At 39.1% G+C, this 23,797-nt stretch overlaps 1 protein-coding gene across 1 annotated transcript in view; it reads right to left on the bottom strand.

Moving 5' to 3' along the window:
- The window catches only part of LOC118822604 (kelch domain-containing protein 8B-like), a 116,008-nt gene that overhangs the window by 20,075 nt on the left and 72,136 nt on the right, over positions 1-23,797 (bottom strand). The window contains exon 5 of the mRNA XM_036591760.1: positions 19,900-20,124. Coding sequence (XP_036447653.1) covers positions 19,900-20,124 — 225 coding nt within the window. The remainder of the gene's footprint in view (positions 1-19,899; positions 20,125-23,797) is intronic.

The following is a 23,797-nucleotide window of genomic DNA, read 5'->3' as shown; positions in this document are numbered from 1 at the left end:
TAGATGATCTTGCATGTAGCCAAAGAGGTTGAGTATCCTAATATTAATGTAAAACTGGTTCAGGTCAAAATACGACCAATTAAATGCAAATTTGAACATTTATAATGTTACTAACAAAAAAAAAAAGAATTGTTAGATGACTAGTGGAGGCATAAACACAGGCATGCACTGCCCTACTAAGGCCTTGTTATTTTTAGGAATGTTTTATTTTTAATGTTCTGGAAACACCAGTTCCCTGGTATGCATTAAAGATGACTTCATTAAATTTTCATAAAAATCTCCAGTTCATGTTAGAAGTATTCAGATGCATTTACTGCATGAGCAAAAACAGCAGAAGCTTTAGAGTGGTTAATAGAATGTACTACATATTTTCATCTGCAGCACACCTGGAAAAGGCTGCAATTAGTCTGGTCTGTTATGAATAAAAATCATGCACTGCCAATTAAGCACTGCTTGTTACAGTGGTATCACAAATGAGGACTGTTATGTTCTAATATTTCTGAGGTTCACTCAACAACAGAGTGAAACCATAACCAGCTACACCGCTTGGAAGCATCTTCTAAATCTCGCAAACTACATTTTTGAACGCATTAATAGCATATGTCACACTTCACCTTAATTTTTTAAATCACAGTGCATCCAGCAATAAAGGAAGGCTCAGGCATCTTTAATATAGTGATAGAAAACACAGAAATGATTCGACACTCTGGCTAAGGTGAATATACACATGCCATAACTTCTCTGGGAGATTTAAACAAGGGGCCATCACTAAATTCCCATAATGGATCGCAAACAAGATGTTCAGTTAGATAACGTTAATGAAACATGCTGTAATCATTGTTCTGGGCCAATTAGCAATTGCCACCTATTTGTGGCATCTTCAGATTGTCCCTCCAAGGGAAATTCAATAAAAACATCAAGGAATTCTGTGACATGACAATAAAGACTCCTCTCAACCCTAACACAACAGTGGGAAGATTTCTATCATATTGAAATAACTTGGAGACATGAATTCTTTATGCAGTGACAAAGATATTAGAGCCTGAGAGTTTCATTTAACCTGATCTCAGTGAGATGCTGTAAGGGGATTTAAACCCACAAACCACCAGTTATGAGACAACTGTTACAGTTATAATTGACATCCTTTAGTCAGACCAGACCGCAGAGAACTATACTGTACAGTTCAAAACAGCTGTCAAGTTCAAGCCTGAATTTTGTCTGTACTTATGTCCTTTTTTGTAGATAACAGTACATCATACAGTATCAGTCTATTTTACCATTTGAGATTACTTTATAACTTGGCATGATTAGAGGCAGGACAGTGTTGTTGACTGTGTGATGTCTTCACAATTGAGTTAGCATAACTGAGGTATTAGCACGGGTATCTGATCCTCACATTAAGCAATTTCGGCACAACCAATCTTTGCCCATCATTATTGTCTTCGACTAAAAAACCTTTTTTTTATTTCAAACAGCTTGGCTTATGAACCACCCAAGGTAGAGTAACCACACCAGTTTTTTCTAATTCCAAGAGCTCCGCAGGGAAGTTTTATTTAAGATCATGAATTTTCCTAAATTGTGTTAAACTATCGAAATCACTCCCATTATCACACATTTCATAGTGTGAAATCTAACTGTATTTCTAACCGTATCATCTCTTGACGCCAAAAAAAGTATATATTAACGTGTGTATGGTGACACCCCTAGTCCCTAATAAAGTCCCCAATATCAGACCATTTCTTCATTTAACTCACTACCATGAACATTTGTACTCTTCAAAACCATCCAATATAATGTGTTTCAGTGCAGTCTGGTGGAGTCCTCATAGAGATACGAGAAGCACTGAGTGAGTGTACGGAGGGGCAAAAAAGACAGAGAGAGAGAAAGAAAGATTCATGCCTCTAATTGTGTTCTCCTCATTTCATTGAACACCGTTAATGAACCACTGGCATTTGACAGAAGACTCTTGGTAAACTCATTGATGATGAGAAAGTGAGAAAACAATTGCAGAACTCTCTCTTGCTTATACACATACACAAACCCAGAGAGAGAGAGAGAGAGAGAGAGAGAGAGAGAGAGAGAGAGAGAGTTAGAGAGAGAGAGAGAGAGAGAGAAAGAGAGAGAGAGAGAGAGAGCACAATGCAGGCTGCTGGTGGCTCGTGAAGCACAGCAAACACATTGTGGCTGGGTTGACCCATGTAAAGTGTCCAGTACCTCAGTGCCAGAGAAGCTTATTGGGACAGATATACGGTGCAGCCCTCTGAAACAAGCTGCTGATAACATGTAAATGAAAAAAGAGTAGACAGCAAAGAGAGAGAGACAGACAGAGCAAGAGAGAGAGAGCGAAATAGAAGTAAAGGGAGGAAAGGAGACAGGGTTAAGCAGCCATAGACAATTTCCATCTCCCTCTTCCCCTGCTGGAATCTCCAGATAAATTGGCTGAAATTGCCACTGCCTCTACGCTGAGACTGCATGTGTGTGTGTGTGTGTGTGTGTGTGTGTTTCTCTCGCTCTTTCCCTATCTCTGCGTGCAGAGTGTCTGTTGGAATGTGGGAGAGATATACACAGATAAACCTATAGCAGCAGGACCCTTAAAAGAACCAGACAGAACTATTTGTGGCTTCTTCAGATTGTCCCTCCAGGGGAGCCATTTCATAAAGATTCAATAAAAAACATCAAGGAATGCTTTTACACGACACTAAAGAGTTCGCTCAACTCTAGCACAAAAATGGGAAGGCTTCTATCATATTGTAATAACTTTGAGACATGAATTCTTCATGCAGTGACAAGGATATTACAGCCTCTGGGTTTCATTTAACCTTTTTTCTCTGAGATGTCACAAAGGGATTTAAACCCATAACCTTATGGTTATGAGACCACTGTTACTGTTATAATTGGCAAGCCTTATTTAGACAGCAAAGAACCACTAGAAACCATTCAGGAGGTAAAATTAATAGGAACAGCTCATACAGACTTGCTAATCTAGCTAATAGGCCTGTGCCGGTAACAGAATCCACCTATTTAAGTAACTGTGTTAAACAGTTAAAACCAGGATTTGCAGAAGTTGGGAGTGAGAGTGAGGGTGTATTTTTTCCCTTTGCTTTCCCTTTTATGTTTTATTTCCACAAAGCGTTTGCATACTTTTCCTGCCAGTAATTTTGAGAGGGACTCTGAAGTGGACGCGGAAGCAAAGAAAGTGACAGTGAAATGCTGAAGCTTAAACTCTGTCAAATAACAAGAACATAATAAAGCACAGTTCAGTAAAAAGTGTGGTTGTAGTATATTATTATATTATTATAGCTACAGTAATCTAGCTAGAAAGAAAGAAAGTGTGAATGTCACACAAACTTTATAGACCAAGACTGTTTAGCCTTTTTGCCTGATGTCCACACTGTTGTAAAAACCGGTACTGTTCAGGTATTCTGTTCATCAAGGTACAAACAATGTAAATGGACTCAAAGGGACAACAATGGTCTTAAGGTAAAACAGTGTACAGTAAATAAGTTTTAGAGATACACTACAAGCACTTTCTCAGGGTAAAGGGGCATATTTGTACTTTTTAACAACCACACGTTTTAAAATAGACAAATAACATAAGAAGTCTGGAGTCAGTGCTATTTTATATGAAGTCAATGCAATTAATAAAGCAACTGCAATGGAATATGTTCCCAAATTAGAAGTACTGAATATGCACCCTTGAGGGTACCACCACAGTGACGTAAGGGGTACCACCCTATTGACAGTACCTTTTTTTTGAGAGTGCAGTTGTACGAGAGCTGAAACATGACATGGCATTTTGTACAGATATGATAATTGCAGCAACAAATGCATTCAACCAGCGTAGCTCAATAGCCGGAGGTGCAATAAATGTGGTACTAATGTAGGATATCACATCATTCAACACGGTTAAAAGTCACATGAGTCTGTCACCACAGTAACTCAGTAAACCATTACTGGGCACAGGCCTAGTAGTTAACAAAAAACATAAAGAAATAGTCACCAATAACTATTTTAATAATACTAATTCATGGCTATTTAGCTTCTTTTTTTAATTGTAAGCAAAGTTAGCCTTTAAATGGTTTCTCTCTGAACAGACACCAACTTACCTCCTCGAAATTCATGTGCATCTGTAATACCCAAAAGGCCTTCACGATTCGCTTCTGTTACAATCTGAAATTATAGGAACTGGCAGCAAGTGCTTGTAGCCTTATTTTAATGGATTCAACAGATTTCCTAAAAAAGAAAAACGGCTCAATTCCTGGACGGTTAGCAACCAAAGCTGTGCTGTACTTGCAAAGCTGAAAAGAGAGCATCTGCAAAGGCCCTGCACATGTAAACTAAAGTATACATAATTAGTCATATGCCATTACAGTCTTGAGAATAAGCACTTCACATTTACTATGATGTATTATTCTCTGCTCTTTCTCTGAGCAGACACACAGCTGTGCTCCTCTCTCTATCTCTCTCTCTCTCTCTCTGTCTCTCTCTGTGTGGAGCAGGAGATGTGTGCTGATTGACAGGTCTGCAGGCTCAGAACAATGACCCAGCTGGAAATGAGAACCTGTGTTTATTTAAAGCCCACAAATCAATCATCTTTGACACACACACCCACATACCCACCCACACATACACTTACAGACACATACACACACACCTGTAGTCACACCCATGCACACACACAGGTACCATTGACACCTGGACACACAAAGACTTAAATAAGGGCTGCACAATGTATTATTATAAACAAGTAACGTTTAGCGCAAATTTGACCTCTGAAATACTCATCTTGCAGAAGGCTGAAGTACAGAACGCCCTCAAATGAATCACATGTATTTTACTCACTGGCTCAGTGTTGCACACTCTCTGGAAGAAAGTGTTCCCCATAGACTCACACTGATTTTTGTAGATTTAAAATGTCCTATTTCATAAACATAGCGCTAATTTTCAGTAGTGCATCTATGGGAATCGTTATATGACATAAACAACAAGGTAACCGAGGTTTACATTCACTTCTCCATGCTGGAGAACCTCTCCACGAAGGAATGCTTAGCATGGTTTAGGCTTTTTATTTCATTTACATGTAGTTTGTAACTGAAAACAGATTTTGTGCATTTTCTGCAGTTCTAGATTGCACACTATCAAAAAAGGAGTCAAATTTACAAGATAATACGCCTTTTTTAAACCTCCAACTAAACGTGCCTTTTCTGATACCCAAACAAAGCTTTATGACCATTAAAATGCTTCTGGATATACATATATTTGTGTAGATACATCCATCCCTTTGAAACAATGGAACAGACTGCCTAACCTTGGTTATATTAGAAATGAGAAAACTTTTATATGGATACTTATTAGTGAAATGTCTTGTTAGAGCTCATAATTTGGATATTGTTGTAGGAAAATGCAGTGGACATCAGCATTTTTCTTATATCTACATTTTTTAAATATGTTGGTACTTTGTCCATAGACAAGCATTCATTTTACAGCACAAGGTGGAAGTACATGTATGATGGCCAAGTGGCTTCACTTCGCTGTGTTTATACTCACATCACCAGCAACCTAGTTCTCTGTATCTGTCATTTTATTGTGAGCTGTGAGCATCCTGTCCAATCATGAATCCCAGTGAGTGCTTTTGTAGATGTTTTGATGAATCAAGGTAAATCCAACAAAGGTAAATTATTTTGGTCAGTCTTTAATCATGTCAGGTTATTGATTCAGCAAAGTATTTAAAATAAATGTACGGTGTATCACAGTCGTGGTTTATAGCTGCAGTACTAGTATTTTGTCCTTATTGCACAGCAGCATGCATTCTAAGCTGCTGTTATGACAAATCTTCTGCAATGTGGACCTACGTAATAAACTACTGAATATACACTGGACCGCTAGTTAAGAACATACATAATCATACAACATGAATCAAAGCAATTTTATGTTTACCCTCAACTCATATCACCTCATATTGTGAACTGTTAGCTTATGATTATACCTCTCCAATAAAAGCCAATCTAGACAAAGTGCATGTTTTATCACTCATAAAGCTCAAGGGAATGAGCTGCTCTTCAGCCCTAATAAATCTTCATGCTCTCTCCTTCTGCAGTGGAGATGCACTCTGGGATTGATTTGAGTGGATCAATGGGCTAATCCATGGCCATCTTGGTTAGAGCTCTGCACTGGGTTAGACCTGCCCTGAAGTGTGCTAAGCAGCAGAGTTTGGGTTCCATATGGTCAAGGCTGGTCAAAGTTTTTGAAGAGTGCAAGTTAAGAAAAGGGAACAATAAAGTGGTCTAGAAAGGCAAAAGAAGAGGTGTGCTGGAGAAGAGGGACTGAGTGAGAGGAGAGGAAGGAGGAGCATACTGCGACACATACTGTCACACACACACATGCTGACATTCACACTGTGAGCACCTAAATACAGTGATGTCACCTCTAAAACAGCAGGAGATCACCTCAGTGTTCTGCAGTGGAGGCTCACAGGTCCACATTCTTTATCTGACTCTCTCAGTTTGACACTGTACACCTGCTCAGAATATGCAGATGGTAAAAACTGAAGCTGCCTCCTCATAGGATCAGAAAACAAACTAAAGCATTTATAATTATTTGCGTTATGTTGGAACAAATACTTCTTTTGACTGCACTAACCAGCATAACCGTAACATATATGTAACACAAATGTCACACAAATGAACCAGACATCAAAAACTACTAATTAACCGTGTAAGCCAATGCAAAAAGTGTTGATACAAAAAATGATGATTCTGACAGCAAAAATGGGAAGAAATTATAAGAAATATATAAAATACCTTTAATCTTTTTTCTGGTTATATGGAGTGATAACTGTGCATATATACTCTGCAGTATAATTACACCTGCCATACACTTATATGAAAAGTTCCCCAAAAAACCACCATCACAACAGTAGCCATCACAGCTAATGACTGAACACGGCCTGCCAGGGCGGACTCCGATACCAGCAGCCCTGCTACAAAGACTAACATGGTAATGAGGCTCTGCTCTCTACTTACAGAGACACAGGAGCAGCTAATAAAGCAGAACATGACTATCAGCGCTAACATCAGCATGTAATGCAAACCCAAAAGCAACAACATTCAGCAGCTTCATGCATCTCTGTGTGCATCACTGAAGGTGATCCATTTTTGATGTTCTATTCAGAGACTTAGTTCACTATATTCACTTCTAACTCTAGGCTATGTTCTACATATACAGTCAGAGTTACACCCCATCAGATGCAGCAACATGCAGCAACCATTTTCAGTTTGGTTCTGTTTCTACAGATACAGAATAGAGACACTGATACTGATTAGACTTTTTTTTTATATTTTATTTTGGTAAAAGTTGTGTTCTGCTTCACAAATAAAACCATTTTAGATCCTTAAGAACACCTATTTGTGTTAACTATTAACTATCTATAAATAATATTTACTAGTATATAATTAATAATAAAAACCATATTTATCAACACAAGTAAATGTAAAATAATTTAATTGTACAAAATATTTAAAGAACAGAACTTAACAATATAGATACATGTGGTGCGTATGTATAAGTCACATAACATCTCTTGTGGAGTTTAGTTAGTATTACAGTCATTCACGCTGTTCGTAGCAACTGGTTTCAGTGGATTTCTTGCCTTGATCAGGCCCCGAGACCACGCTGCTGTCTGATGCAGCTGACCAACAAAGGTGGGGAGAGTGGACACACTAACCCAGCTAGCAGGCTGCTATGCTAAAGGCTAAACCAAGGCCTAGTATATATCTGCATGCATCATTCAGTAGCATGTGTGTGTATCACAAATCCGATTTGTAGTATCGGGATCACCATAACCAATACCAATACTGTATTTAAGAACCGATATCAGTGCAACCCTAACTTTGATACTTGCTTAGCTATGTAGGGTATGATAGCTAGGATACTTAACTCCCTACTGTATTTATTTCAATAGCATATTTAAAACAACTGACGTTGCACAAAGTGCTTTAAACAATTGGTGTCATAAAAGAATAAAAGAAGTAGTAAAGAGGTTAAAGATAAAAAAAAAACAATATATAACATTTGCATTTAACTCAGACTTTTTTTTCAGAGTGACTTACAATGCGATCATGTTACAAAGGTAGGTGAAGGTAGTGTTAGGAGTCTTGCCCAAGTCTGCAGAGGTCACAGAAGTGTTACCCCCTACACCATTAACCAAAACTAAGTACAAAAGAAACATTAGAAAAGAAAAACATCAGCCAAAAAGGAAAACAGAAAACGCTCACAGAAAACAGCAATGTTAACGCTTGAGGAAAGGCTGTTGTTATGTAACGGCCAGTTATGAACACAGATCCTGTTTCATCAGCTGTTCTTCGTGTGAAGGTAGTCGTGTCTCCTATGTAATTTTGTTTACCTAATTAATCCCTGCTGTCAGGCCTGGTTTCAGTAGAGCACGGCAGTATAGGCCACACAGACAGCTGCTCTCAGGGTGCTGGCAAGAAACGACGATGCTGAATCACGATAACCTGGAGCCATTAGCTGATGGGGCAAATTTAGCATCCTAATTCACTTACTGCCGCTCCCTGTCTGCTGCAGTCATTCTCAGACACCTTGATTTACTGTCTGCTATTTATCCTGATGTAATTTTTGCTAGCTAGACTCTTGCCGCCCTGTGAGTTAATAAATTATTCTATGCCTGAGGTCATCTTTCCCCCTGGCCTATGTTTTAAAATTATGGTGGCAACAAGCACAAGCCTCTAATGCAATGCTCCTCCTTTGAGTAGAGGAAAATAAAAGCACTAACCTCATCATCGTGAGAACTATCTCACTGTCTCTCACTGCCAGGCAGCACACAGTCTGAATGTATTTATGGGAACATTCTTGTACTTTCAGCTTCGCTTTAGTTTAATCAGAGGCTTTTGATTTAGCTAAGACACACTGAGATGCAAAATATGTCTATTTATGTATAATTGCAGCCCAAAGCTGTGCAACACCCTATGGGGTAGTTAAATATGTATAAACATCTCTAACGACTGCCTGCTGAGTTAGCCCTTCAACGGCATTAGCAAATTTTGCTATGCTAAACACAAGATGTTCAAGAAGTTAATCAGGGAGGTGCACCATCTGTAAAAGACTATCATTATAAATCAAGCCCGATGTTTGAGTCAATGCAAGAAGTTTCGCTCTTTCACTGTAACGCTTTGAAAGGAGGAGTAACTAGCTAATTGTTTTCCTCGCCAGTCAGTGGATATGTATGGCTAGTTGCTGCGCTGCTAAGTGTCCATGATTCATTGTTGAGGATTACTGCATGATTCATGCTATTAGTGCGGCGTGTGAATGCACAGTGTGGTATCAGTGTGAGCAGATGGATGTGGAGGGGAGAGGGCAGCACTGCAATACTTTCGCTTATTCTGACTCACACTAGGCCTGACTCATGATGGTCTCACGCATGCGCGTGCAGATGCAGCTTAGGCATTCATACACATCTTCCCTTCTACATTCACATGCATTAACACAAAAGCAGGGGACCAAAATGGAGAGAAATCTATAGAGGTTGCAGGACGTAGGGGAACAAAATAGGGTAAAATAACAAAATCGGAGAGGTTGTAGAGAGAAAACAACAGACAAGCAGAAAGACAGGCTGACTGACAGTGTTTGATCAGGGTTTGGGGTTTTGTGGTATGGTAGCTAACATATCAAAGCTTTGCTTCTGATCCTTACTGAGTGCTGGCAGAAAAAAAGGGAGAGAGATATAAAATGAAGGGCAAGTAAAAAGAGAGAGACCGCAGGGGACACATGACCTGTGTTTAAATGTTAACAGTGTGGGAATGCTGCTCTTACAGAAGAATCACATACATTTCACATGTGATCATGATCAAGCAAACACATGACATCATCCGTTGTTATGACCTAAAAGGGCAGCTCATCTGAAGGTTTTTCATATGTGATCTAAATTACATCATGGTTTTATGTGAGCCTTACTGATCATATAGTGCTCAGTGATCTCTTCCATAACAGGGGTATTTGACTAAAACTGGAAGGTCCAGCTAGATAAACAAACTACTGTAAGTGAATAGCAACAACAGTTACTTTTCAATGTTTAACCATTAATAATTAGTCCAGTCAAAAGATAATAATATAAAGCACCTCAAATACACTATTTACTAAACTGTTTTATTCTTAACATATTTTTCTGATCTAATGAACATATTAAAATTGTATGGTAATTGCCTATTGTTTGTAAAAATAAATTTAAAATAACAAACAAACAGACAAATTAATAAATAAGCAGAAAATCTTAAAATATCTTTGAAAAATATTTGTCTATCGAAGACAAAATCCCTGTCCCTTGAACGAGGTGGATCTTTCACGTTGAGCTTTGTGTTTATTTTATTTGTCCTCAGAACTGCATTTTGTCGTTAGGTTAATTCAAACTGTTTGGTTGCGCAGTGTTGCTGATGCTTACGGTTTCTATTCTTCACACCATGGACTCTGATCAGATGAGCATGTTGATGTTGAACTTGAAAAGGGGAGAAACACACACCGTTCTCTGTTCACTTGCTTTTAAACACTGGTTTTTTCATCATGCCATGTCGTCGCTTCATTAGTCAAACCAGAAATAGTACATAAAATAAAAAATCTATGAATATATGCAAAATTATATGCTTTTAGACCAGATATTTAGCCCTGTAGTCTCCCCTTCAAAGAGCTGCATTTGGTTAAAGTGGTTTACATAAATGCATGTAACTGGATAAACTGCAACATAGGACTGCTACAGAACTGCTACTGGACTGCTGTTTTATGTTCATGTATTTAGCTGAAATGTGACCATTCTTTACATACGTTAATTGGCTTTGATAATGTTAAATTGGCAGAATTTTTACCATGTGGGCTGAAATACTTTGCAAGGTCCATATCCAGACTACAGTCAGTTGACGATCCCTGAACTATACGGTTAGGCTATTATTGGCCACATTATTGGTCAACACAACAATACTAATTTTTAGTTTTAGCATTATTTATAGATAATAAGCATCATATCTGTGATAACCTACTCTTCCATACACTCTTAAAAATAAAGGTTCAATTATGATTCTTGGTTGTGATGTACACTTCTGTGAAAAAAGTATTTCATTGGTATTGAACCTTTATATTATATGAAGGTTGTTCACACTTAAAAAGTTCTTAAAACGTCACCAGGAGATATGCACCTATGCACTTGATCCACACACCTGCCATCTTTTCTTTGCTGCAAGTTCATTCATTCTTGGGGTCTATTTCTGAGCTACAGAGCTAAGTCTTTATATTGGCTGAACTGCAGCTGAAAAGTAGCTAGTGAATTTGGTGATATGACTGGTGTGGAATTGTGGTGTAACTGCTGTCCTATAGATTGTTGTTGGGAGAAGGGAGTTGGGGGTTATTATGTTACCGTGCATGCTGGGGATTGAAGTGGAGCACACTGTTAAATGGGCTAATATTAACAGAAAATCGAAATAATTTTGCGGGCCAGATAGGATTGTGCTGCAAGCCTGATCTGGCCCACGAGCCACGTGTTTTACTCATGGATTCTAAGGCATCACTCTAACAAAACTTTTTTAGCACCTTTATTTTAAGACTGTAAAACAGAGATGTTCCTGCTGTCATGTCAATAGAGATTAATTATGAAAGATTCCTTTTGTTGTTTTAAGAAGAAAACAGAGCAACTAGTAAGGAAGCACATTCGTGATGACCCGTAGAAATCCACATAAAATAATGTGAAATGTGTAAAAGGTCACGTGAAAATTATTAAATCGTGATGTGAAAAACACATATGAAAAATAAAAATGCATTATGTTTGGACAAATCTGTGTAAAAAATATCATGAAGTGTAGGGTTACAACAATTAGTTGACAAAGTTGACTATGCTGATTATTAAATATTGTCAATGTGGATTTTTTTTTAATTGTAAATGCATCATATACTTACAGCGTGCCCTATAATGTTAATAAGGGAGACAATTCATACAGATTTCAATACGCTCTATATACATAGGGGCATAGCTTCTGTCATTTTGTTGCATCATAAGGCACAGACAGAACTTTAAACAGAGCAGCAAAGGGAGATGACATGAAAGCAAGAACCAATAAGTTACAGCGTGGTGCAAAGCAGAGATGGTGTTTCACAGCATCAGGACAGTGATGCAAAAGCGAAACGAAAGGATCTGAGTTCCAACATGTTTTCTGCTCCCACTGATTATGGGAAAGTGCTTTTACAAACAAGCCTAAATGGCTAATGTCAGTCCAGAAATGTTAGGCTACATGTTGGAAAACAACATCTAATGGAAGAGGGGAATGTTTAATCAATGTTAACTTCAGTGTAGTAAAATCCCATACAGAGGCAGCAGTTCAGCTAGGAAGTGCTAAGACTCCAAGATGAATTTGCATGCATTAACACTTAAAATCTGCAAACTAAACAGTCATGCCAATCATTTATGTCCTAATCATAACAGTGTTTAATTCAGAAACATTTTAGTCAATAACACATCAGATGTCACCTAGTCAGAATCATATAAACATGATAAAAATGGGAAATAGATAAATGACTGGACGTGCACTAGAATAGAGAAAACAAAACAGGTTGTAAGCTGAAAAATAGTAAACAATAAATGAAGAGGTAATTTTGTTGCATCATAAGTAAAGTTTTTAAATGTATTTTATTTCGTAACAGAAATATAATCATTAGATTAGTCGAATAATTGACCAAAACAGCAACCAGATTAACCAATTACAGAAGTAATTGTTTGTTGTAGCCCTAGCGAGGTGTATAAAAAACAAATGTGCTTAAAAAACATCAAATTTGTCTTTTCTGGTAAAGGTGGGGTGTGTAATGCTGGCGGAAAAAAGCAGCATCTTGGACCCAGCCTGAAGCACCTTTGAGCACGGGTGCAGCGTAGCACCCCTGCTGCCTGTTAATAGCCTGTCCTCCCACAGAGCCGATTCACTATGACATCAGTAAACAACAAGCGCACATGATTTGAAAATTGCTTTGACAGGGTTATTATGGCATGACATATTCCTGAGTTTAATGCGAACAAATTAATTCATGAAAGACTAGTGAATAATTGCGACATACATTTTAGGTGCTTCTTACTCCAAGCAATAAATATACTCTGAGCATCAAGCTCGCTTTCGGCTTACGAAGTCTAAGTGGAGAGATTTCTGCGAGAGACTTCACAGCTTTGAGACATTTAACAAAGATGAGACTCTCTTTAATCTGAAGTAAAATGAGCTGCGCGTAAAACACGAAAATGAGAAACATTACCATAAACCACTAATGTTAGAATTAATAGCTGGCATAAATATTTGATTCTCTTCAGTGCTAGAGAAAAAGTGTGAAGCCTTGTATTTTTCAGGTCTTTGAGTGCCATTCTTTTACATAACTGTCTTTACGAAATTAATACAGGAGGAGTGGTGTGTACTGCTGGCATTGCCTCAGTCTACAAAAATACTCTGTCTATTTCGCTGATGAAGTAAATCCTCTCTCTCTGTCGCACTCTCTCTCTCTCTCTCTCTCTCTCTCTCTCACACACACACACAAACACACACACACACAATCTCAAATTTTGTCAGAGATTACTTCATGCAGCTTGTTTGTGTGTAAATGAAAACGAGTGAAATACAGTAGGCCAGAATGGAGCCCCATATGGAGCTGAGCGCTTTTAGCTGTGAATCGTGAGGATCAGCCTGGGTCCGCAGAGAAGGGATTTATGGGATATAGGAGGTTTGAAGCGACTCAGAAGCCCTGCTGAAGAAGAAACACTCTGAAAGGTAGCGCAAACGCCTCACTGAGTCATGCCTGCAGCAGAGGCAGAGCTCAACCAACCCACTGCAGATTAGCCTGATGAACTAAAAAGTCAATGACAGATACAGCAAAGTAGTAGAGATGGGACAGATCTGATTAGTGTGGTTGGAAAAAAAATGGATGAACTCAGCAGTGGTGCAGAGGAAAAACTACAGAGGAACAAGAAATGAAGAGGGGACTGAAAACCACAACAAGGAGCGAGGAAAGCAGGCTTATGGGTATAAATAGACTGAGATAAGGCAGAGAGGCATATTCTTAGCACCTCAGATGTCATAAATAAAGAGAAGAGATCTGTTGAAGAGCTTCTGCCTGACAACGGCAAGGTAAAAGGAAAACACGCGGAGCGGCGGTACTGGCAGCGGGAGGACTCTAACGTTAATGACTCTCCCTCTAACGAACCTCTCTGCAGGCTTTTTAAGCATCGCTGCTTTGAGGGAGCTGCAGGGAGATGATCCTCAGACAGCTCCTGAGCCTAGGGCTGCTCTCCACTGAGAGGAAGTCGGCGCTCGTAATTAACCAAATAACCTGCGCTGGGAGCAGGAGACCCTCCTGGTGAACTAGAGCAGAGCGGATGGAGAGCTGAATCTGACTGAATGAATACCTTTTAGCTCACCCTTCTTGCTCAGCTGTCAGATTGGACTGACTGGTAGAAGACTGTCTGTTTCTGGCAGCCAAAATGAAAGAAAATGATTTTGTTGTAACATTTTTATATAGATGCTTAACGGCTTAAGCATTTCATATGAAAATGTTAAAATCATTTTCTTTCATTTATATTACATGGATTATATTACATGAGTTTTACCCTGATTTTAACCACAATTCACAATGAATAGTCTGTAGATTTTGGGGCAGTCAGAGCTAAACTAAGCTAAGATAAGATTGGGGCAGTTGTGAGCTAGAGGTGCAGCCATGGGCTGAAGGGGCAGTTGTGGGCTGGAGGGGCAGTAATGGGCTGGAGGGACTCCCGTGGGCTGAAGGTTAGGGAACCAGCCTTGTGGTTGCTGGGTTGATCCCCTAAACTGACAGGACATGACTGAAGTGCCCTTGAGCAAGACACCAAAACCCACACTGCTCCCCGGGCGTTGTGGATAGGGCTGCCCACTGCTCTGGGCAAGTGTGTTCACTGCCTCCTAGTGTGTGTGCTTTCACTAGTATGTATGTGGGTGTTACACTGCACAGATGGGTTAAATGCGGAGGTGAATTTCCCTGTTGTGGGACTAATAAAGGGTAACTTAACTTATAATACTTTTAGTCCCATCACAGGGGAAATTTGCAGCGCTACAGCAGCAAAGGGAGAGCAAGACACTTAAAAAAGAGTAACAGGAAAAAAATTAACAAACAAGATTTTAATCTTGTTCATTTCTTAACAAGGTTACAGTTTGTTACTTATTACCGTGGAGAAAACACATAAAAAAATGAAAAATAAACTAAAGATAAAAAAATATAAAATCTATCCTTCACAAAAATTAACAGTATAAACATTATAAATAAAATAAGCAAAAGTATTGCATTAGAAATCTTGCACAAGAAGTACTACACATGAGGTATGATTACATTTCACATGGTTATGGTGATGAATTCACAGTTTATGTTCTGTAGGTGTGTGAGGTCTAACGGGGTGGGGCTGGGGGTTCTACTGGGAGCAGTGCTGGCTGTACAGTCTAATAGCAGCAGGCAGGAAGGACCTGTGATAGCGCTCCTTCACACACTTGGGGGAAGCAGCCTGTCACTGAAGGAGCTGCCCAGTGCTGTCAGAGTCTCGTACATGGAGTAGGAGCTGTTCTTCAGTGTGGATGCAAGTTTAGAGAACAATCTTCTGGCTCCCACCACCTGCACTGGGTCTATGGAGCTCGCCAAAGTTCATGGCTGGCACAAAAACTGAGAACTGTCTGAGGGTCACAGACTTGAATGTGTATTTTCAGGCCAGCTAAAGTTTATGAAACGCATCAAGTTTGAAATACATTTTGAAATACATTTTCAACTTGAACCTCTATGTAATCTACCAATGTATATTCATCAGTGACTCAAATCTCAATGAATCCCATCAACAGCTGATGGAAATTTGGGTGGAAAAAATGATCAATTCTTGGATGCATCACGTCTCTCTTGAAAGACTCTGAATCGATTCACAAAATGTCATAAATGGATTTTCACACTGGCTCTGCCTTTCCCCTGCTGTATAATAAACTCATACGCAGCCAGAGGCATTATAAAGTAGGACACTTTGGAACAGCTTGACTTGAAGGAGGGAAAAACATGCACAATTTCATCATTATACGCATGCTTGCAGTCTCAAGTTGGTCACAAGTTTCATGTATATGAAGTAAAAGACTCAAAACCACAGTAAAGATATGTAGGAACGTAGTTTTCTTCAACAACCAGCGCAGGAGATTTTCTAAACTGGTCATTTCTATTGATCTCTTCACCTGTGGAGGCATAAGGCCCAAATACAATACTTTAAAACTATATGGTACTTGATGCCTTAACACGCGCTCTGTTTTGTGTATTTCGTGCCAGAGGAGGCAAATAACTGTACAGCTTCAAAAATGATGACAATGGTGTGCATTTGTTTCTCCACAATCCCTCCAACATTTTGAGCCAACCGAAAAGTGCTTCTTTTGTGATGGTGTAGTGAAAAACTTCGTAATGTTTTCAATGAAAAATTGCCTCCAACTGCCAGAGTAATTTGTCTGGCATGAAACTGAACAGATATTGTCCCACTCTTCTTCAGTTATGGCCAAATTACCTTGAGAACGCCATACCTTGATGGTGCCAAAGGAGGCAGTGGAGTGAGCAAATATGCTGCAAGCAGGCATGAGCAGGCAGGCTGGAGAGCAAGCGAATGCAAAAGCAGGACAGCTAACAGGCAGGCTAACAGGCCTACACACATGCAGGCAGGCAGTGTTAATACAGTGTTAATTAAGGTATAAAGTATATAATAAGTAAGTAAGTAGAAGTAAATAAAAGAGGGCATAAAACACTGAACAAAACTTGAAGCTACAGAGCGGTAAAGATATGTTGTGCTTACTATCAACCAATTGAGACAAATTACTTTGTACTTGCTCATTTACTATATGCAGTTAGCAAATGAAGAGTCTCAAGCACAACTAAAGGAAAAAACATTAACTCTAACCAAATAACACAGTAAAAGGCGACTATCTATCTCTCTACATATAGACCACTTTTAATTTTTCTACATCATTTCAACACACTACCGGTCCTTCACGTTGTGTGAATATTCCATGATGGATGGACTAATAGAGATGTTCAAAAATCATTTGGAATAAAACCTCTTTACATTAACTTGCATTGAAAGGTAAGCGTGCTTTTGCCTTCACCGGTAAATTTAGTAAATCTATTTTGGAGATACTTGTTTTTCTTTGGACAGTGACGATATATATATATCATCACATATATACATATATATGTTACATATATACACCAAATACGAATGGCAACATACATTTAAATTTAATTAAATTCAATAAGGCTCCTACAGTGTGTGATATTCAAACTTTCCATAAAATGTTAGGATTTTAAAGCTATAATTTAATCCATATTCCATATCTGGAATATGAAATAGGCTTCTATACTTATCTGGACTGTGTGTTAGAGGCAATACATGTGTGCACTTACCAATTCCTCACATGTATAACCTATTTTGGTGAAATAAAATAGGTTCTGATGGAAATATATGAACTGTAGGACAGTATACTACTTGGTGTACTAGTAACATCGTTTGATGAACAGGAGTGCATACATGAAGACACAGACACACATCTTATTACATGTGTTCATCAGCGTGGTGAATGGGCAGATTAGCGAACAGGAATGTGTAATTGAGCTGGCCTGTAACTGCGGGTTGGTAATTACACTCGCCTACATTCTCCAGAGCCTCTGCAGTAATAGGTAAAGTGATAATGGAATTACTGATTGCCACTTACACATACACTGGCCCCTCACGCTAGCATCTATTAACCACACACACAGACACACACACAAGTCAGCTAACACAAAGCCTTCCGTTAACTACACAAATCACAGAAGTGAATTTTTATGATCAGACATTTAAATGCAAATGCTCCTTATTAAAACGTAAGAGCAGCCAGCCATCAGGTCACACTCTCACATGCAAAAAGTGTGTTACCTCAGTTCAAATGTGGAAACTGTCTCTGTCTAATTTAAATAAGCCCATGACATGACACCGGAAAGTTCCGTACGGTAAAAATCACAAAAGTGGTGTCAGGGGCTTCAAAATCTGCAGAGCTTTTCGTTGCCTTATTGATTTTCTTTTCTGCCATTCATTCTGAGCCATTTCTATTCTGCCATCTGAATGAGTTTCCTGGATAATGGTGCTCCCAGAGGACTTGGGAAAAGCTTAATATAAGCAGACTGGAGTCTGGTATGAGTTGAGGGTTTAGTTTGAGCTTCGTATCAACAAAAGAGATCACCCTTCACAAAGCCCAGGCTCGCACACAAACCCAGCATGCACAGCCAGTGAAATGAAAAAGCAAAGATAAGAGATGAGAAAGCCAGCACACATGGCTGTGTGAAAAAGGCTGATGGTCCACAGGGGGTCTTTCTCTTAATTTTGAAAAGCTGATGTGGCTCGTACTCTAAACTCGGCCTGCACTGGCGCAGCTGACTCCTTCATGGATCCTGACAGCCACTGTGGCTTCCGCACAGGCTAAAATGACAATTTAATTACACTCTGCAAAGGATTCAGGGTAACAGAGAAAGTATGAGCACACAGACAGCAGTGTGCATACAAAGAGAAAAGAACACGGTCAGTGGAATTAATGTGAGGCACTGTTTAAGCATGACAAAACTACACAGACCGCTGGTTCCCTGGACACAGCTGAAATCTAATATAATATATATAATATATCTAATCTAATATACAATGTAAATTGGAGAAGAAACTGGAAAATCTACACTGACTGTATTATTTAGACCAGTATCACACATTATCTCTAATCTCTGCTTGAGATACTGGCCTACGGAATAAGAAAGGTGAGCTTATGATTGACTGCATGGTCACTGGCAAAGCCAAAGGCGTGAAAAGGTGTGAAACCGCTGCTTTGATTTGACACAACTGAGGTAATGATCCATGAAATGCGGTTTTAAGTGGTGTGTTCCATCTCACTCTTATATCTTGCATATCTTGCAGACGTCTGTTTATTTGTGCAGACTGAGCAGAGCTCCACAAACAGCTCCAAATATAGACACCACTATGTTTTCTACTGTTCAAAAATTGACTGACTGATATATTAGCACTAGTATATTTAAAGGTTTTATAAATGTTTTTGCAATAAAACTGACATGACATTATATGTCCAAAAGTTTGTAGACGTCTGCGATTTTTCTAATGACTCGCCAGTTAAACTTCCTTGTAGTATCAATAATTGCTGTCATTACATCATGGATGAAAGAATTTATGAAAAAATACGAAATATCAAAATAATCAGCTGTCCAAAATTTCATTTTAAGTTTCATTTAAGAAAATGGATAAACTTTCCATACTGCACTGTTCTTATGCTGTGCAGATCTGATATAGCAAGATAGCTTTCACTTGTTTCATCACAAAACTCTGTCTTTACTTAGAACACGTTACATATAATACATATTTAACAAACAGTCAAAGTCTGTTCTCCTGAATTGATTCACTGTTTATTTCCTGTGCATCCACTTTCCTATGTGGACCTTGTGGATGCTAAATTCTGTCAACAACATAAAGGGTTAACTCCAGCATACAAGACTTAAAACTGTTTTATGGTAGTGAAAGTAGGGAGGAAGGTTGAAAAGTAAAGCAGAGAAAAGTGCAGCTAAAATCCATTAAAAGTGGTATGCAGACTGTGAGAACCTAAAGGTGAAATTTGAACCCAATCTGAGCCTGACACATATTTGGGAAATGACAACATAACCCAACTGAACCCAAGTGTGAGAAGTAGGGTCCCATTGGGTTCAAACAAATATTTCAAGTTCTAATGTGTATGTGTGTGGGAGAGAGAGAGAGAGAGAGAGAGAGAAAGAGAGAGAGAGACAGAGCTTGAAGAAGTGAACAGCACTCACCCTGTTCAGAGTCGTATTCCTCCACTGTGGAGACAAAGTGTGGTCTGGAGTAGAAGTTGTGTGGTCCGGGCTGCTGTAGGCCCCCCAGGCTGAAGAAAGCTCGCTCATTGGCCGCACAGCTGGAAAATGCCCTGCGGCTGGGAATGCACGGGTACCGAGTCCAGCTCTTCATCTCCAGGTCAAAGGCCTCGAATGCCGTCACCGGCAGCTTGCCCTGTCGCCCACCTGATACAAACAAGAGTCTTTCATAACTCTTTTGTTATTGTCGATAATTTTATCACTTATTTGAAAATTATTTTGAAATCTGTTGCAAGTGCAGATTCTAAATTTTCAATTAATAGCACATTTGTGTTTGTAAGTTGAAGATGAGATATTTCATTAGGATTTTAAGTGTCAAAACAAACGTAACAAGTCAATTTTGTGTCCTGCTTCTGTCTGGGCCTTGTGTATCGTGTACAGACAATGTCCGAATCAAAAATAGCCAAATGCGTTTTTACATATAAGGAATGTTTTCAGCTACTAGCGACCATAAACACAAAAATATAATACAAAAGGAAGTAAAAAAATTCATAGATACAATATAAAAATGTACAATACTCTGCACATTCAGGAGAAATAGACAGCAGAAAATTGTTGAAGTAGCAGTAACTGATGCCTAAGGACACAGAGGCGGCACTGTATCTGAATCGGTGTCCCGTCCATGACAGACTGAGAGTGAATGAACTTGCATATGTGTGTGTGTGTGGCGGAAGATTAATATGACTCGGTCAACATCTACGCTGATGTTGACCGTGTGTGTGAGAGTGTGATTACAAAAAAATGTCAGAGCTCACTAAAGCCTCTTTTGTCTTCACTGACAATTTGAAGGCCTTTTCCATCACGCATAAAACACACTGTCTCACTACCTCTTTCTCTCGCATATATGCATAGATCACCAACACACACACACATTCGTTTTTATACCTTGTCAGGACGTGGGGCCATATATATGGCCCAGACGTATACAGTACTATGCAGAAGTTAGAGACCACAACTTCATTTATATAATTTCCACTTATAACAGCCATTAAGGACACGTTATCTATTTTCAGCATCAGGAAAAAAGCAAAAAAATATATTGAAGAGAAAATTACACAAAGGCCTCAGCAACGAAATACAGCATCAAATTTGTCAGTATTTTTGTGTGTTTACCCTTTTCCTTTATTACATCTTCAATTCTTCTTGGAAGACTTGCTTTCAGTTTTTCTAAGAAATCTGCAGGGATATTTTTCCACACTACCAAAGTTCAGTCTTAGAAGTTGGTTGCATTTTCTGCTCTATCTTAGTTACAAATTTAGACTCAAAAGTCTATAAAACCTCACTCCACATCTCAGATGTTCCGTTTAAGTGCTCTAGTGCAATTTTTCTTGCTTGTTTCTTTTTCTCATAAACAGCTTCCTGAAAGCTGCACATTCTTTTAGACCCATAGTGTTGTCTTCTCACAGACAGAGTCCCATTTACTCTGCATCTTTCAATCATTCTTTGAAACCAGTTTTGGAAATTCTTGCTGTTTCACTTATTTTTCTTTGAATTATCTCTTATCCAATCCACCCAGAAATATGTCTTTTAGCAATTTAGATGCACATGAGAAAGACATTTGTTATGCAGCTAAAAGTAGTTGCCTGTATGAATGTTAGTGTGTCTTTAAAGGGGAACATGTTGTTTGGGAACAGCTTTTATTTGGAGGATACAGCTGTAACTCGGTTTTAAGATGGCAAGGATGGAGTGAAAGTGGGGGAAGGAGCACAAAAGTAAAGAGCAGACAAATTAGATACTGATAGATGTGATCCCATAGTGTGGGATGCTTTTGCTTCATTTTCTATTTCCTATTTTGTTTTCTGACTCATGTACTTAACAGCTGTTTTAACTGGAAATTGATTGAATGAAAAGGTGGTCTCTGACTTTGCACAGTACTGAATCTACCTATAATAAGAATTTTACTAGCCTAACCCAAAACCTAACCCTACCCTTAACCTCAGTAACAACAGAAATGGTTTTGCTCTTTCAGCCATAAAAAATGAAACGTGTAGCTTTTGTAAAAAGGTCTCTACATGAAGTCAAGACCATTTTTGATGCTCTTGATGAGGCAGGCTAACCTTGTTTTTTGTTAGCACTGTTTTTCTATGTTCCTACACAGTCAGGACATTTTTTCCCTAAAAGTGTACACACACAGTTTCTGCCCAGCAGTCTGGGGTGGAAGTAGGACACAACACCCCCACAGAGGGAAAACCACTTCTGCTGTGCTGTTGACTCATCAGTCAGCAGACAGATCACCTGTATACTCACCACAGAGCGACAATAGGGGGCATGTCCTCTGGGATCATTTAGCTGCAGAGACACTTCTGTTTTATCCGTCGCTGTTTTGCTGCTCTCTGGAGCAGTGGTTGCTTGTATGTGTGTGTGTCTGTGTGTATGTTCTGCATCCATGATCACTGTGTGTGGGCACTGGTCTCATTTGCAGATTGTTCGGTTTATGCATGTGTGGGTAGGCTAGTGGTGTGTAGTAGCTGGATGCATGCTAACCTCTGGCCTTCATCATCGCTTACTCCGCCTCCTGTTAACCAAGCCTGACTTTTGTGCATGCACATGTCACTAATACTGCATAACACTGAGGGCGTGTTTTCGTGCAAATTCCTCAAACCCCACCAGGATCCAGCTGTTTTACAGTGTGCACGTATTAAGGCTGCACAATACAGACAAAAGTGGATGAGGCTGCATGCATGATGTTGATGGTTATGGCAAAATGTATCCACATGCGGACTGGAGCATGGGGAATAACCTTAAAGGAAAAATACTGTACACTGATGGTTAAAAAACTGACCTGCATTATTATGTCTGCTGGATCATGTGAATGCCCTGCCTCATCCAGTGATATCTACAGAAAACAGTGGCCTCTTTTGCTCTGAAGGAAGTTAATGTGCTGTGTTGTGTGTGTGTGTTTTGAAGTTGTATTTTAGGTTGACTATTGTTGTCTTTCTCCTTATGTGGTCATGTTGTCACACCTGTTACTTGTCCTGTATACGCTGGGTCTAATCTTGGCATCAGTCCAGCTATAAAAGTGTGACAGCCCATTGTATAAGGGGGCTGGCTGGATGTCTGGAACCTGCGCGCGCAACAAATAAACTTCACCTGTCCAGACAACAGATCGAGTCTCCCAGGTTTGGATTCTATCAGCTCTTACAAGGCGGGGGGTGAAGTGATAATGGATAATGATGACAATAGATAGCACTGCGTTTACTGGGGGGTAGGGCTGTCATGATCATGAAATTTTAGGTGACGATTAACTGTCATATAAATAATTGCAATTAACGATTTAATTGTCTTTTCTTGTTCACTGCTTGCAACCATTAAAACAAAAACATAAAGTGGCCAAATTGGCTGAATAGCCACCACTAGCAAAGAAATAAACAGATTACTCAGTGCTGCCTACTAGACATTAGAGCACCAAGTTGGAATGTTTTTGTTTTCATGAGCCCCATGATGTCTTGATTAATGCATCTATTGCTTTCCTTTATTTGAATTTCTTTGTCCAAACCCAATCCCAAAGTCACATCTTGTTTGTTGCAGCGTAATATGACTGTGAAATTTAACAACTGTGGAAAATGACTGCAGTCATCTTAAATAATTGCAATCATCGCAAATAACTGCAATAATCTGAATGAATCGTGATTAAGCGATTATGTAATAACCGTGACAGGCCTACTGAAGGCTGTAGGCACTGCACTGCAGGCTACATGACCATGTCAAGTTGATTTTTTAACTCAGTGCACTGAGCAAACAGGCTGCCTAAGGTGCATACAACATCAAGCAAATCTCTTTCATTAAGTAATCTTCAACTCCCTCGTTATTATTGTTAGGC

Source organism: Colossoma macropomum, unplaced genomic scaffold, assembly GCF_904425465.1.
Source record: "Colossoma macropomum unplaced genomic scaffold, Colossoma_macropomum, whole genome shotgun sequence".
NCBI lineage: Eukaryota > Metazoa > Chordata > Actinopteri > Characiformes > Serrasalmidae > Colossoma > Colossoma macropomum.
The sequence above is the reverse complement of the archived record's forward strand: the minus strand, read 5'-3'. Positions and strand labels throughout refer to the sequence as shown.